Source organism: Rana temporaria, chromosome 9, assembly GCF_905171775.1.
Source record: "Rana temporaria chromosome 9, aRanTem1.1, whole genome shotgun sequence".
Lineage (NCBI taxonomy): Eukaryota > Metazoa > Chordata > Amphibia > Anura > Ranidae > Rana > Rana temporaria.
Window position 1 is genome coordinate 112,336,272 of NC_053497.1, and position 17,803 is coordinate 112,354,074.

Consider the following 17,803-nt stretch of genomic DNA (forward strand, 5'->3'; position numbering starts at 1 on the left):
GGGGGGCTCTGATGGGGACACCTGCTTTGGGGGGCTCTGATGGGGGACACCTGTTGGGGGGGCTCTGATGGGGGACTCTGATGGGGGACACCTGCTGGGGGGGAATCTGATGGGGGACACTAATGAAGACTTCTTAGGGGAGCATCTCTGTGTTTGATTCATAGCCATAGAAACATTTGTAAAGGGGAGGAGTTAGTAAGATGACCATTTCTGCACCCAGGCGTCTGTGACCCTAGGATCGGTCCTGGGTGCAGCTAAGTATATGGGGTGGTGGAGGATGGGTAACTTTAGGTCAGGTGGCAGAAAGAATTAGTTGAGTTTTTGTGAAAGTACAAATATCCTTAAAAAATTAGACAGCCAGTATGTTCCTTGTTAGAAGAGTATGAGGGATAAATGTGAGGCAATTATGACCCTACAATATAAAACAATTACTGTATGAGAACAAAAATTGGGTGGGACTTTACATGTACAGTACCTTGCAGGGTCTAATAAATACGCATACCAAAAATGGTTAACCACTTCAGCCCCAGAAGAATTTACCCCCTTCCTGACCAGAGTACTTTTTGTGATACGGCCCTTCGTCGCTTTAACTGACAATTTGCGCGGTCGTGCAACGTTGCACCCAAACAAAATTGAAATAGAGCTTTCTTTTGATATTTAATCACCTCTGCGTTTTTTATTTTCTGCGCTATAAACTTAAAAAAAGCCACAATTTGAAAAAAAAAACAATATTTTTTACTTTTTGCTATATTAAATATCCCCAACAAATATATAAAGAAATCATTTCTTTCTTTAGGCCGATATGTATTCTTCTACATATTTTTGATAAAAAAAAATCGCAATAAGCGTATATTGATTGGTTTGTGCAAAGGTTATAGCATCTACAAAAATAGGGGATAGATTTATGGCATTTTTTTTTATTTTAATTTTTTTTTATTAGTAATGGCAGCGATTTTTATCATGACTGCAACATTATGGCGGACACATCGGACACTTTTGACACTATTTTGGGACCATTGTCATTTATACAGCGATCAGTGCTATAAAAATAAAATTTTAGTTCTCATTCAGTCTGTTCCTTGGTTACAGCATAACCCTCTATGGTTCAAAGATAGAAATACTGCACAGCCTAGAGACATGTGACAGGAACAATTTTGCTAGGAAAAATTGTGTGAAGCCTACTATATCATGAATATCTGTGCTTCCTAGGCATATATCAGTGCATATTTGGTTTACATTTTCTCTCTTTCTACTGTACAGACTCTGTCACTCCTGGAGCTTCAACACCCCAATATCTGGCCATATAAAGAGTTTTTCATGGTCTGGGATAATAAGGTAAGGTATTCACCTTACTGCAGATCATCCAAATAACGTCCTCCAGCTTTTGCTGTAAAGGCCTAATTCACACCATTTCTAGTTTTTTTTGCAGATTTGCACTACAGTATGTGTTCCATAAGAAAACCATGTTAACCACTTCAATAGCTTTCAGCGCTGTCGCACTTTGAATGACAGTTGCGCGGTCATGCAACACTGTACCCAAAATAAATGTTTAGAATTTTGTTCTCACAAATAAAGCTTTCTTTTTATGGTGTTTTTTTTAAATATAAAAAACGATCTGCACTGGTGGCACTGATAGGTAGCACTGGATAGGCAGCACTGATGAGGAGCTACTGACAGGCATTATTGAGTGGCACTTTGATGGGGCACTGACAGGCATTTCTGACAGGGCACTGATTGGAATATTTGTGGGCACTGATCGGCACTGACATCCGTTTATTATGGGGAGAGGCTGGCAGATGTTGGGCACTGATTGGCAGCTGATGGGAACCTTTTGATGGAGGCTGTGCTGATAATCATTGTGCTGATTATAAGCACAGACCCCCCCCCCCCTCTGACAGGGAGAGCCGACGATTGGCTCTGCCTGTCAGCATGAACCAAGGAAAGACATTTACCGGCACTTTCTGGTTCACGCGATGATCAGCTGTGATTGGTCAGAGCTGATCACGTGGTATGAAGCCTCTGTCAGAGGCTTCATTCCACGATCGGAGTTGCGGTGTGTCAGACTAACACACAGCACCACCGACTGATGCGCGCCCCACGGGCGCACGCCGGCTCTGTTATCCTGATCATGTCATATGATGTCCGATCAGGATAACACAACCACTTTTCCGCCGTCATTCTGCTATATGGCAGACGGCAAGTGGTTAAAGAGGTTGTATACTCCGCTTGGACATTTTTACCTACAGGAAAGCCCATAATATGGCTTACCTGTAGGTAAAATTAATATCTCCTAAACCTACACGGTTTAGGAGATATTCACCCTGCATGGAACCGCTGACGCCAGCTACGCATGTGTAGTGAAGGACTCCCGAAATGGAGGACTCCCGCGCGCATGCATACTAGCACATTATGCCATTGTCTTGCAGGTTTTTATTTTTTGGGGGTATTATTCTGTTTCTTTTCTGCAGAGCATTTAAATATTGGAGTGCTTAACCGCTTGCCAACCACCTCCTGCAGATATATGTCAGCAAAATGGCACAGCTGCGCAAAGCAACGTACAGGCATGTTGCTTTGAATTTGCTGCCGGCGGCGCCCGCACGCCCCTGCCGCAAGTTTTGTGACCGTGCCCACGGGACCCACAGACTCAATGTCCGCCGGTGTCCCGCGATCGTGTCACGGAGCTGCAGGACTGGGAGCTGCCTGTGTAAACAAGGCATTTCCCTGTTCTGCCTTGTGGCAGGACACTGATCTACTGCTCCCTGTCATCGGGAACAGTGATCAATGTTGTGTCACTAGTAGCCCAGCCCCCCACACAGTTAGAATCACTCCCTAGGACACACTTAACAGCTTCCTTGCCCCCTAGTGGATAACCCCCTTCCCTGCCAGTGTAATTTACACAGTAATCAGTGCATTTTTATAGCACTGATGGCTGTATAAATGACAATGGTCACAAAATAGCATCAAAAGTGTCCGATGTGTCTGCCATAATGTCGCAGTCACGATAAAAATCACAGATCGACGCCTTACTAGTAAAAAAAAAAAATTTGGGATAAAAATGCCATAAATCTATCCCCTATTTTTTTAGACGCTACAGCTTTTGCTCAAAACAATCAATACACGCTTATTGCGATTTTTTTTTTTTTTATATATATTTTTTTATACCAAAAATATGTAGAAGAATACATATCGGCCTAAAATGAGAAAGAATTTTTTTTTATATATATATATTTTTTGAGGATATTTATTATAGCAAAAAGTTAAAAATATTGTTTTGTTTTGTTTTTCAAAATTGTCGCTCTTTTTTTTTTTTTTGTTTATAGCACAAAAAATAAAAACTGCAGAGGTGATCAAATACCACCAAAAGAAAGCTCTATTTGTCCGGAAAAAAATACGTAAATTTTGTTTGAAAGCCACGTCGCACAACCACGCAATTGTCAGTTAAAGCCACGCAGTGCTGAATCGCAAAAAATTGCCCGGTCATTGGGAGGCCAAATCCTCTGGGGCTGAAGTGGTTAAACGGTGTAATTAATAGTGCAGCGCAATATAAATACAATTAAACCAAAGTGCAAAACACAGTTGTTATACCGATAACAAATTAATCATGAATGGTGCATAAATAATGCAAAAATCAGTCCAAAAAGTGAAAAATTCCAAAGGAATAGGGTGACAACCACTCCAAATCTTCACCGGTGACTTTAACTTTAAATAAGTGATCCCTCCACCGTTAAGAATGGCTACTCTCACCTTAAGGTATAGACCCCTGTTTTACCAGGCAGTCATACCAGCAGAAATCGATAGACAGATTGGTGCAGTATGTGGATAACAAACTTCTTATGCTCGGCAGCATTGAGATTGAGCATAAGAGAAAAAACAGATCCAAGTGCTCTCTGCTTTAAAAACGGCTTAGGTTTATTAAAAAGGCATTAACAGGCTACTCACATTAGCCCGAAAGGCAAAACGGCAGAAAAGAAATACACACAACATGTGTCTTCTCACAGATGGCAGCAAGCGACTTCAGGCTCCTTCCCCCGTACACGTTACGTTGTAGCAACTTCCTCAGCGGGGCGGGGCCACAACGTAACGCGTACGGGGGAAGGAGCCTGAAGTCGCTTGCTGCCATCTCTGAGAAGACACATGTTGTGTGTATTTCCTTTCTGCCGTTTTGCCTTTCGGGCTAATGTGAGTAGCCTGTAAATGCCTTTTTAATAAACCTAACGTATAATCTTGGGCTGTTTCAAAACTCTGATTACATCGCCAAAAAAAAACTGAAGCAGGTGGGCAATTTTCCAAACACTTTCTGCTGGATGACAAGTAGGAAATCTTTTATTTATTTTTTATATAGTCATGGCCCACGTCGTCTAATTTCATAAGATTATTTTGTTTTCTTATTCCAAAAAATAAAAATTGTTTAAAGAACACATTTCCATTGTAGTTTTATCAATTTTATTGCATAAAAACTTAAGAAACTTGCAGATTTAAAAGCAAATCCTCATTTGTGTGATTTACCAGACACATTTTTTAGACTTCTTTTGACCCAGTCTTGATATAAATAAAAAAAAAATAGGTGCAGAATTAATTTTTGGGCCTAAAATTACGCCAAAATCAAGGTTTCTGATTATTTTCTAGTCTCTTGCATCAAACGGTATTATTCAAATGTGTTTGAGAACTGCAAACTTGGTTGTAACATTTTGCATTAAAATGTATCTAATATGATCTCTTTAGAGCTCCTCGCTGTTTTTTTGTATGGTGATGGATTACTGTGGTCAGGATAATCTAGCTGATATTGTGCATCTGAACAGGCGACAGCAAAAAAAAATTAAGGACAACGTAAGTAGTTACATTAAAAAAGGATGTGCACTATGGTATTAATGAATGTAATTACAGTAGCTTTAATGGAAGATTATTCATTATAGTGCTTGGGTATTCTTGCTGTGAAATTAATGGGAATAGTCCCTGTGAAACAAGTGTCACTACATCACACAGCATTATTAAAGCAAATGATAAACTGTGGCACATTGTTTTTAAAGAAAAAAAAAATCACCTTCACTTTGGCAATAATGGAAATAAACTAAGTAGAATTTTAACTAACTGACATTACATGGATTTTATTGTGGGTTTGTACATATTTTCTGTATTATGTTCAGGACTCGATAAAAAAAAAAGAAGCAAAAAGGTAAATATAACATAATGCTTAATAATATTTGGTATTCTTACAGCCAGTCAACAGGTAGCACTTTAGTGTCCTTTTTACATGTTTTCCACTTTTTCATTTAGTAAAAAGCCTGTTGTTTAAAAAGAATAATAGCTGAAAGGTACATACACAAGTTATTGAATCAGAGTGATGATTGCAACTTTAAACTTTCAAAGGTTGTCAGAGGTTTCAATGAGACAGAATATCTGAAAGGATACAACTAGCACAGGGCTATATATATATATATATATATATATATATATATATATATATATATATATATATATATATATATATATATATATGTGTGTGATGTCTCATTATGTTGTGTACTATTTGCTGTGATGGTTTGGGGTGTGACTGTATTATTTTGCCTATTGTGGCTGTCTGCCTGAACTATTATGGTACGTGTAAGTGTCTTGCTGTGAGGAAAGAGGTAGGGGGGATTGTTTACTGATGAGAAGTTTAAACACACCTGACCTTTGTATCCATTGTCATTGGACAGTTTAACCCTCCCTGTTTTCCAAGGGTGGGGGGGAAGTGTTTTGAAGTTGTAGAAGGGACAGAACACATAAAGTGGAGAGAACATTGCTGCTCACCCCGATAAATGCAATAGAGAAATTTTCCCAGTTCGGTTTTTTTGGCAGCTCAGGTGGACAAAAAATGATTTCAATGTAGTAAAAAATATAGTATTTATTCACATATATAAAAATTCCTTTATCAAAAAAGTAGGGCAAAAAATGGGTTGCATGATAGAAAATGAGTTGCGGCATAACAAAGAGACATGATTTACATGTATTGTATTAAACAGTACACAACATTACATTTATACGGCTGATAAAATATGTTGTAGTATAAACTGTTCCTAACGCGTTTCGACCCTACTGGTCTTCTTCAGAGGTTTGTAGTGTTGTGACTGAAAGGGAACACATATAGATTAAACATCTCATAATCTTTAATTTAAATTTTTGGTTAAAAAAGTAAGGAACCCTTTAAAACCGCCCACCATTACATTCATATGGAAAAACCTTTAAATAAAGGAGAGAGGGGTGGAAAAATGGACATGATAATATAACTATACAATATGAGGAAGTATTTAAATTTATTATTTACCATTAGTAGAAATGTAAAAAAGGTCTCGATGTAGTAGCTCAATGTTGGATAGGGGTGTCCGATGGTCCCCCCAGGGCTGGTCCGATCCCCGGATATCATACACATGCGTCCGCACCGGGGAACCCCATTTGACACAACAGGGGGTCACCCCCTGAAAATGGAACCAGTGTGGAATGGACCGACAGAGGGGGGGAGGGGAACACAGCGGAGAAAGGGAAAAGATGACCTGCAACAGAATAATGTGTATTACAATTCTGAGGCTATGTATGTGTGTACATACATGGGGGATATCTATAGGTAAATGGAGGTGCCAAGGGATATGGGCCCTAAAATTGGTAAGTATTGGAAGGTAATTGGTAGGGTATAGCGAGGAGGATGCCTCCCTAAATAACCGGGTATGTAACACAAAGCACTCCCAAGGAGGGGAAAAAGGGGAGGGAAAAAAAAAGGGGGAAGAGAGAGGGGGGAAGAAGGGGGGGAAAAGGGGGGGAAAAAGGAGGAAGGTAAGGGAAAGAGGGGGAGGGAGTGAGTGTGAAAAGAAGGGGGATGTTAGTGGGGAAAGTGAAAAGGGGAGTGAAGGGATAAGGGAGTAGTGAAGGGAAGGAAGCAGAAAAAAGAAAGAGGAAGTGTGAATAAAAGACAAATGTGAAGGAAATAGAAAATATGGATTTAAATGGGGAATATGGAAGGAAAAAATGATAATAAGGGGATGGGGGATGTAGTGTGGGAAAGTAGTGAAGTGAAGGGAAAGAAGAAAAAACATATGGGAGGGAAAGAAAAAAGGAGAGAAGAAAGAGAAAAAGAAATTGAGTGAAAGGGATGGGGAGGGAAGAGAATAAGAAAGGGAAGAGGAAGGGGGAAGTGGGGATGTTGGGACAGTGAATGAAAGTTGGATCTTTATAACATGTGCTTGAATAAAGTAGTCTGTTGGTTTTTACCCTACACTGAGGTGTTGTCTGGTGACTAGGAGGAGGGGGGGGGGGGGTGAGAGCCTTGGATGGTGCTGGTTCTGGACAGAGGAGGCATTGACGGCAGGCCAAGTTTTGTTTGAGGACAGAGGGTTCGTCACAAGAGTTATCTATGTTTAAGAATGTAGTCCTAATGCCATTAATATGGGTAATCACTGTGGTAGCAATGGGAATATATGCTGTGACACAGGAGTTAAAGGGGAGTTCCACCCACAATTTCACTTTTTAAATATAAATACCCCTGTAATACACAAGCTTAATGTATTCTAGTAAAGTTAGTCTGTAAACTAAGGTCCGTTTTGTTAGGTTGTTACAGCATTTAGATGCATGTATGACTTCCTAGATTTCAGCTTTGCATATCTCGCACATGCTCAGTGCACAAGCAATGTAATAGGTTTCAGTCAGGTTTGCAAGGACTACTGGGAAACATGATGCCTATCCCAGAAACCCTTTCAAATAGCCTAGGCAAATAAGGAGGAGGAAGTAATGAAGGACTACAAAATAAAGATATTTACAAGCAACAAATTAAATAAAAATTGTCCATTCTGAACACTATGAGGTTAGAGCATGCAGCACAGACAAACATAAAAAAAATGGGTGGAACTCCACTTTAAATGACAATGACATTTATGCTAACAGTCCTAGAAGTGCCAAAGTATTAATATTGGAGTGCAGATGTGCACTGGCTGTGGTTATAAATATGGACAGTATCTACAGCATGTGAATATTGGTTTTGTGTCCTTCAGGTATGTTACAACTTTCATCTGATCTGGTAACAGTTACAGTAGTCTGCTATTGTATTCTGTAGTCAACAACTATACATTATAAATGAAAAATAAATGAAAACCATGAGTGCTGTTTTTTTGAGATCTCTCTTTTCTATCTTTACAGATTCTTCAGTGTTTGCTTGCTCAGGTCCTTGATGCTCTCATTTACATTCACAAAAAGGCTTTACCCCACAGGTACCCTTTTGGTTTTAATCATCAGAGTACTTCCTTGTATAATGTATAAGTCACCTGAGTTTAGGGAACCCATAAAGTGAATACTCCAAAAACAGACAAGCCTCAGCACTCCCTCCATCTTGCATCCTACGGTACATAGGCACTGTTCCAATTGATGCTGCTCTCCTTGAGCAGGGAAACGCCAAAGCACTACGAGGTAAACAAAGGAGAGCACAAACACCTAGTGCATTACCTTCAACACCATAATGATTTATTAAAAATCCAAAAACAGACTGTACTCACAAATATGAGGTAGACACAAGGATATAAAATCACAACTCCAGCATGGTGGATAACCAGATCACTGTAGTTGGAAACCTGGCACGTTTCTGGAGACAAGCCCCTTCTTTAGAGCTCAATGGTCAAGAGCTATAGCCAGGCTATGGACATTTAAAGCGGTTGTATACTCCACTTGGACATTTTTACCTACAGGTAAGCCTATAATGAGGCTTACCTGTAGGTAAAATGAATATCCCCTAAACCTACACAGTTTAGGAGATATTCACCTTGCATGCAGCAGCTGAAGTCAGCAGTGCATGCACAGTAAAGGTCTGGCGTATTGTGCCTGAAGTTGCTGATACTGACGTGGCCTCATCGCAACTGCGGCCACTCACAGCGCCGGAGCCTGTGACCCCAGAAGAAACAGCGAAGCAACATGTCAGTGTTGACCGGGTCGGGCTGCGGGAGGTTCCTTTCAAGGTATTTCATAATGTGCTAGTATGTGATGCATACTAGCACATTATGCCTTTGTCTTGAAGGTTGTTTTTTTTTCCCTTATTTTTTTTTTTTTTTCCAGTGGTTTACTACCACTTTAAGGCTTGTTCACACTGCCCGCATGCTAAATGCTCAGTTTGCGTATGTGAGCAGCTGTCCGTTTTTACCAGCAGTGAGGGGCCGGTGTGATGCATTGCTGTGCAGCGACATGCAGTGCCTTTCTGTGTAATGCAGTAAAATACTACATGTAAGCATTTTACCACAACGCTCTGCACCACACCTTCCTGCTGCAATGTAGTGTGAACAATTGTTTCCTATGTGCCCTAGCAGTGACTAGAGTTTATCCGGTGCAGAAAAAAACACCAGTCAGTGTGCTAAGTGTAAATGAGCCCCTAAATATTTACATATTAAAGCAGAGCTAAAGTGCCAATTTTAATGTCTGCAGTAAAATAAACCTTCCTGCTTGCTCGCAATCTATTTTGGAATGTACACAATTCTGCACAAGCGCAGCCCTGCACCCAAAAGAAGGGTATTAGATGCTGGCGCCAGCAAGGCATGTCAGACTGTTAAAAGAAGGGTCAACATAGGGACTTTAGTTCTGCTATAATTTTCAATGAGCTTTAAAACAAGGCCTAACTGGCCGGTGTAGCTGCATCCACTATGAAACATTGCTTCCTCAAATTTACCAGAGGTAGCACAGAAGTCATTCAAGTGGTTCTTAGCATCTTTGCTCCCCCATTCCAGAAGTTACTTAGCAGCTTTCCAGCCTTCTAGGGACAAAGACAGTTATAACAACCTGCAAGATGTACTCACCCTTTTCCCCATTCCTGTAACAAAAATGTTTTATTACTCTCTTTACCATATTGTAGACGTTTTGCTCAGTGACCACACAGGAAGTGAGGGAAAATCTCCCCAATGGTTACAAAAACAGAAATTGTTACCCTTCCTCACTCTACCCTAAACTAAAAATAAAAAGGGTTGAAGTTGTGCTCAAAATTTTTTGCTGTCTTCTGACCCAGAAACCTCAAACCCAGCAACATCTTTGCAAAAAACAAGGACACGTTTGTGATAAGTGATTTTCTTCCGGAAACGTTGGTGACAGATGAAGCAAAGGTGAAGATAAGAATGGATCCTGGTAAGAGCATTGCAAAAACACATAATTTTCCTTAACATCTGGCAGAGTTTTCTTAATGGGGCCCCATACCTCCAGGTAGTGGCGACTTTTTGGTTCTGAAAGACGCTTTTCAGAGAACTCCACTAACTGTATTTATAACAAAGGCAACAAATAAATTCTTATCATTTTAGATTTTTTTTTCGGTGAAAACAATGTTACTGTGTATGCTGCACCTGTCTGTTTGACATCTACATTTGTATTTTTTTGGTCAGTCCTACTTTCCAAATAAAATAACTAAGCAAGTGTAACCCAGAAATAACACTCAGCTTTTACGATCCATAGCAAGGCTTCAATGCTAAGTGTAAAACTGTACTGTTATTAAGAATTACATAGTGGAGGGAGTTGCCTGAAATAGTAGATATTTTAATAACAGCTTACCTGTAAAATACTTTTCTTTTAGTACACCATGGGACACCGAGCCTTAAGCCCTGTACACACGATCGTTTTGTCCGATGAAAACAGACCGATGGACTGTTTTCACCGGTCAAACCGATCGTGTGTGGGCCCCATCAGTTAAAAATCCATGCATGCTCAGAATCAAGTCAACTCATGCTCGGAAGCATTGAACTTTATTTTTCTCAGCACGTCACCGCGTTTGGACACAATGAGATTTTTGACCGATGGTGTGTAGGCAAGACTGAGGAAAGTCCGCTTCATCGGATATCCGACGAAAAAATCCATTGGATTAGATTCCATCAGATATCTGATCGTGTGTACATGGCTTTAGTCATTACATAATGGGTTGTATGGTCACCAGAGGTGATTGGACACTATCACAACCAATGAGAACAAGTTCCCCTCCATATAATCCCTCCCATACAGGAAGTACCTTAGTTTTTGTAGCTAAGCAGTAAGGATCCCATAGAAGGGGGGGACCTTTGAGTCCCGGGATGTACTCAAAGAAAGAGCTGCTAACTCCGATACCCTTCTAGCAGAAGAGATAGCAATCAGAAAGACCAATTTGCTGCTTAAAAGAATCAAAGGAATATGGCAGATAGGTTCAAAAGGCTGCTTTTGCAGAACTGATAATACTAAGTTCAAATCCCAGGGACACAACAGGGGCGACTTGACTGGCAGATTTATCCGCAGTACTCCCTTAATGAATGCCCGGACTAGGGAATGAGATGCCAATGGTCTCTGAAAAAAGACTGATAGAGCCGATATTTGACACTTGATGGTACTCAGGGCCAAATTCATATCCACAAAAGGCGAGAATCCTACTTATGGCATCCTCTGGAGTCACACCAGGAAACATATGCCTTCCAGACTCTGTAGTAGATTATCCTGGAGGCTGGGTTTCTCGCATTAATGGGTGTAGAAAGAACTGGACCCGAAAGCACTTGTTTCTTCAAAATGTGGGTCTCAGTAGCCAGACCGTCAAATTTAGCTTTTGTAAGGAAGGGTGGAACACTGGTCCCTGTGACAGCAGGTCGTGACGTAGTGGAAGCACCCAAGGTCTTCCTACCACCATTTTTATGATCTCGGCATACCAAGACCTTCTGGGCCAATTTGGGGCCGATATGAGTACTAGTATTCCCTCCTTCTTGATCCTGCACAGTAATCTCTGTAAGAGAGAGATCAGGGGGAATGCATAGATCAGTGAAAACTGATTCCAAGGAATTGTCAGATCATCCATTCTGTAGGCCAGCGGATCTCTCATCCTAGACACAAAGTTGTCCAACTTTCTGTTGAGCTTGGAAGCTAGCAGGTCTACATCTGGAGTCCCCCATCTCTGGCATATTGCCTGAAAGACATCGGGGTGGAAAGACCACTCTCCTGGTGACAGTTGCTGGCGACTTAGATAGTCCGCTTGCCAGTTTTCCACCCCTGGAATGAAGATTGCAGAAAGACAAGGAACATGTTTTTCTGCTCATATCAAAATCAGATTCACCTCTTTTGGAGCCTCCCAGCTCTGGGTGCCTGCTTGGTGATTGATATAAGCTACTGCAGTAGCATTGTTGGACTGAATCCGAACCGGGTGTCCCTGTAACCTGTGTGTATAGGTTATGAGAGCTAAGTATACTGCCCGAATCTCCAGTATGTTGATGGGCAGGCTCTCCTCGGTTTTGGCCCAGGTACCCTGGGCTGAAGCTTCTTCTTATACTGCTCCCCAGCCCAACAGGCTGGCATCCATCGACGCCACCTTCCAGGTGACTGGGAGAAAGGACCTTCCTTTCCGCAAGTTTTTGGTCTTTAACCACCAACTGAAGATTTGGCACAGGCGCATGGGTAGATCCAGGGCTTGGCTTCTCCTGTTCCAGACAGCCAGAATACTGCCCTGCAGTAGTCTCGAATGAAACTGGGCGTAAGGAACTGCCTCAAAGGAGGCCACTATCTTCCCTAATAGCCTCATGCAAAGGCGGTCCCTTCTTCGTCCTGACTTTGTGGATCAATTCTCTTAAGGACTTGATCTTTGGTTCTGGCAGTAATACCCCGCTTTGGGCTGTGTCTATGATCATGCTCAAATACTCTACCCTTCTTGGGGCTTGTAGAGAGGATTTCTGTAGGGTTATGATCCATCCTAAATGCTCCAGGTATCTCACTGGATTGGGCACTGCATGTCACCGTTATGCCCTGCGCTCTCAAGTTTGCCAACAGTGGGGCCAGAACTTTTGTAAAACACCCGGGGTGCAGTGGCCAAACCAAAAGGCAGAGCCACAAACTAAAAGTGGTGATGCTCTACCACGAATCTTAGGAACTTTTGGTGAGTGGGATAAATAGGCACATGTAAATAAGCGTCCTTGATGTCTATAGACGCCAAATACTCCCCGCCTTGTAGGGTGGCGACCATGGACCAAATGGTTTCCATTTGGAAATGGCGAATGTTCAGAAACTGGTTTAGATCCTTTAAGTCCAGAATGGGGCTGACGTCTCCATTTGGTTTTGGAACCACAAAGAGGTTTGAATAAAACCCTGCACCTTGCTTTTCTAGGGGGGGACTTCCTTGATTACCCCCTGAGACAGCAAATGATCCAAACCTCGGAAGAAAGAATCTTTTTCCTGAAAATTTGGAGACCCCTGAACTTCGGAACCGATAGGGTGGGGTCTCTCGAAATTCCAGCTTGTACCCCAGGGATACAGCAGAAACCACCCATTTGTCCTGGATCTCTGTCTGCCAAGCTGCTGAAAACTTCCGAAGCCGCCCCCCCAATCAGCGGGGGCGCCCCTTAATGAGGAAGATTTGGGGCTTTGCTTATTAGCTCTTTGCCCGCAGTGCTTCCTGTTCTTCTGGGCCTGGTCCTGGTCTTTAGCCTTCGCGGCTGTCTGAGAATGCTGTCGCCACTGCCTGAAGGCAGATGTTCCAGGAGCTGGGGAGAGAGAACGCTTAAAACAAGGACGTTTCTTTTTCTTTTTCTCCGGCAATAGAGTAGTCTTGCCGCTTAAAATCTTTTGGATAAACTTTTTCAAATCATCCCCAAAGAGGCGTTTACCATGGAAAGGAAAGCTGGTCAACTGCTTTTTGCATGGGGCTTCCGCTGACCAGTGCTTCAGCCAAAGAATTCTGCGCATGTGCACCAGCTGGAGCAAAAGGCGAGATGCTTGTTGAAAAGGAATCCCTGATAGCATCTACTGTGAAACATAGGCTCTAGGCGTATTCTCCCAAATTTGATCTGCTCCGGAGGCAGATATTTCAGCCCCTGTTTCACCTGATCTTTTAAGACCTGACACATACCCACTGCCGCCACAGCAGGTTGAGTCACTGCGTCCACCAGGAGAAAGGAAGACTTCAGTAAAGATTCCAACTTTTTCCTCAGAAGGATCTTGTCCACTGGACAAGTTAAGCTTTTATTTACACAAGAAATAGCCGCATCCACTGAAGGCAGACTCCACTTCTTGGTAAACTTCTCCTCAATGGGATAGAGAACTTCAAACTTCCTAGGAGGAGAAAAACGCCTAACTGAATGTTTCCAGTCTGCGTAAATCAGATTCTTCAATAAAGGATGAACCGGAAAGAAACATGCAGCCTGTGGGGATTTTAATGAACCCAGAGAGGAGACAGGTGAGTCAGTTAACTCAGAAGACGGTAACTTAAATGCAGAGCGTACTGTTTCAGTATAATATTGCACTTGCAATTTTAGAACCTGGGAAGCAGAAGGGAGATCTGAAGTAACAGAAGGAGCTCTGCTTCGCTTTATGTCCTTTTGCGAGGACTTTGCGATTTAATGAAGCGATTCTTCCTTCTAAACTGTTCAGGGCGACTGCCAAAGAGTCCTCAGTGACATATGCAGGCCCAGGCACTATAGGAGAGGCTGTTGCTCCTGATGGATTTAATGGCTCATCCTGTACAGGTGCATCATAAATTACCAGAGAGGAAAGTACCAAGCGGGCCCAGCTAGAGGCTCTCGTCTCAGGTGGCGATGCTTTTGTGTCTTTTTTAGTCCCTGTTTTTTTCCTTTTTGAAGACATATTACCAAGCAACACAGCCAAGGTACTATCAACTGCATATACTCCTCTGCTAGTTAAGCCTTTTACATACAGTATTCAACTAATCACACAGTTTCATGCCCAGTGGGTGTTCTCTCCTAGGGGTGCCCAGATAACCAACCACATAGAGACCTTACATGCCCTTTGTAAGCCACTGTGTTCCCGATCAGGGGAGAGCTCAGGTTAGAGAGGCTTTACATGTGCTTCTGCCTGCTTGAAAATGCTGTGGGATAGGTGCCCTTGCACGTGCACGCTCACAACCCCCCCCTTCCTCCTTGTCCCTATAAAGCACGCCCCTGTGCCTTAAGGGGGTATGGCGGTCTCCTGAGAGGCATAAGGGTCTCCTGCATTATGGCAGTGAAGAAAGAACCTGGTCGCTATCCATGGCAGAGCTCTTCAGCGGAGAGTGTGCTGTCTGAAAATGACCTGACACTGTCTGGAGCTCTGGTGAGTAAAACTAAACTCTTTACTCCCTCAAGTGGCGGAAACAGAGAAGACACCCACTCACAAGGAAAAAGTCTTTAAGATACTTTTTTCCTGCTTATCTTATCCCACCGCAGGTTTTGCTGAAAATCAGACAAAAGCCAATCTTCACCCATAACGGCAGGCAGGGATATGGGTTCCTACTTAAAGGATGCCTCTTCCCTGGGCCTTGTAAAAGACTCTGCCAGGACTTTTAGCATTTGTAAATAAGCGAAAATGCTGGACCCTAGAGCCCAGTCCTCCAAAGAGAGACATTACAGGCGACACCTCGTGCACTAGGCCCGGATACCATCCAATTGTGGCGTAATAATTTAAGCATCTTGGACGGACCCGAAGTAAAGCTCTTTTGCCCCAGGGGCCTCTATGGCAGAGCTTCCTTTAGCACATCCTAATCGCGTCCAATCTTCTTAGACACTGGCCAAAAAACTAAGGTACTTCCTGTATGGGAGGGGTTATATGGAGGGGAACTTTCTTATTGGTTGCGCCAGTGTCTGATCACCTTTGGTGACCATACAACCCACTATGTAATGACTAAGGCTCTGTGTCCCATGGTGTACGATAAAGAAACATAGTTTGTGAGGCTACTGGAGGAGTCTCTATTACATGCTATTCTATTGCAAGGAAAGTAGGTAAATCTATGAATTAATTGCATTTTGAGATTTTAGCTGCTTTTTTATTGCCTTTAAAAAGGGTCTGTCATGTTTTACCAAGCATACATAAGTATGGTTTCAGCCATGTTGGGCTTACCAGAGGTAGCCTGCTTGGTCAGTTAAAGAGATAACTGTATAGAAATGTAGCTGTGCGTAGGAAAATGTTTTCAGGACTATGGATGACACAGCCATGATTTATTTATATATTGACATTTTATTTATGCCACCTTTAATTACAGAGCAGAAGGTTTTCATGGCCCCGGAATCTGTCCATTGTATATACAGTGAGAAGTCGGATGTTTGGTCTTTGGGATGCATTTTGTTGGACTTGATGACGACTTCTGTCCAATCTGTATGTTCTTTAGAATCATTGTTTTCCAAAAATTAACTCCACCAGTCTGTGTTCCTAACATATCAATGAAATGCTGGTTTATTTATGCTCTGGCACAGGATCGAGACATTACTGATCTGCTACAGATGGTCAAGGTGAACTCGTCATGCCTGGGCACAGTTTTTGAGACACTTCAGGGGTTAGCTGGTTACCCAGAAGATCTTTGCTGCCTGTTGCAAAACATGCTAAAAAATAACCCTGAAGAGAGATCATCAACTAAGTGAGTATGGAATACTGAGACTTGGTGGGCAGTACAGGTTTGAATAATGGCCTTTCTCTGTCTGCATGGAGTTTGTATTCTCTGCTCATGTTGGTGTGGGTTTTCTCCAGGTGCTACAACAATCCAAAAACATATCAGTAGGCTCCCGACCACATTGATCCTATTGTATCTGTATCACCATGACAGAGGCATTCGATTATATACTGCATAGAGAACTGATCTTTCTCACCATACATGTACACTAACAGCTCTCATCCACAGAGATTTGGTGAATGAACCCTACATCAAGAAATGCTTGGCTCTGGTTGGCTCTCCGTTGTCTGGAGTGAAGAAGACACTGCCCCCTTCTATTTTAGATCAGCTTGAAGAAAACAACGTAGAGAGCACCCTAAGTAAGGCAGCAATAGAGGAATCTGTGTTCTGTACAGAAATAGCCAGCTGAAATTTCTTTAAAAACCAACTCTTCCTTGTTTCCAGTTCTGTTTGATGGGTTCTCCTGCTGACACATAATAACTTTCATTCATACTTAGTAACTACATGTGCATGGGCATCCGCTGAAATTCTTTCAGGGGGGGCGCGCTTCAGCAGCGGCGATACACAGTCGCATTTTACCCTTTCTTCAACTGCTAGCGGGGGTTAAAAGCGCCCCCCACGTTAAAATGTTAAAACACCCCACTGTGCCCCCTGCATCTTTCAATATCTCTTTGTCACTACTGTGTACCCCCTCTCCACAACTGCACCTCTGGACCCCTTTTTATTACACAGCACCTCACAGCTCTGGACCCCTTTACATTACACAGCACCCTGCACCACTGGACCCCTTTACGTTACACAGCACCCCACAGCTCTGGACCCCTTTACATTACACAGCACCTCACAGCTCTGGACCTCTTTACATTAAACAGCATCCTGCATCACTGGCCCCCTTTACATTACACAGCACCCTGCATCACTGGACCCCTTTACATTACACAGCACCCCTTTCCCTTGACTGAAACACTATACTATATTGACAGTATATTTATTTCAGGTCTAAAAGAGAAACCTTTTGGAATGAGGGACAAATGGATTTGATTCCAGAAGAGGGAAAGGCACTCTAAATAAGGGACAACTAGAAACTATGCCGTAGGCTACAACTCTGTGTTGTGTTTGCTCTGCGTTTCCAGACTTGCTAAAAACACATCAGAAAATAGTCTAGTGTTACCTGTGGCAACAGATGTTGGCGCAGACAAAGCACAGGCCTGGTAAACGATATAAAATGGCACTCCCCTCCCTCTGTCCTCTGGCGCTCGTATCGTGTGTCACAGAGCTGGGTCTGTGTGCAAGGTCCCGCCCCCCCCCCCCAGTTTGGCTCGTGTTATAGGCGGAACACTAGAAGACTAACAGATGAGCCAAACTGACATACGATACGAGCCCTGGAGGACAGAAGGAGGGGAGCGCTGCAGTCGCCGCCTAAAGCGGCCCCAGGGCCAG

At 42.6% G+C, this 17,803-nt stretch overlaps 1 protein-coding gene across 1 annotated transcript in view; it reads left to right on the forward strand.

Moving 5' to 3' along the window:
* Window positions 1–17,803, forward strand: part of STKLD1 (serine/threonine kinase like domain containing 1) — a 47,570-nt gene that overhangs the window by 6,496 nt on the left and 23,271 nt on the right. The window contains exons 4-10 of the mRNA XM_040324150.1: window positions 1,261–1,335; window positions 4,723–4,827; window positions 8,164–8,234; window positions 10,007–10,122; window positions 15,959–16,071; window positions 16,170–16,330; window positions 16,592–16,722. Coding sequence (XP_040180084.1) covers window positions 1,261–1,335; window positions 4,723–4,827; window positions 8,164–8,234; window positions 10,007–10,122; window positions 15,959–16,071; window positions 16,170–16,330; window positions 16,592–16,722 — 772 coding nt within the window. The remainder of the gene's footprint in view (window positions 1–1,260; window positions 1,336–4,722; window positions 4,828–8,163; window positions 8,235–10,006; window positions 10,123–15,958; window positions 16,072–16,169; window positions 16,331–16,591; window positions 16,723–17,803) is intronic.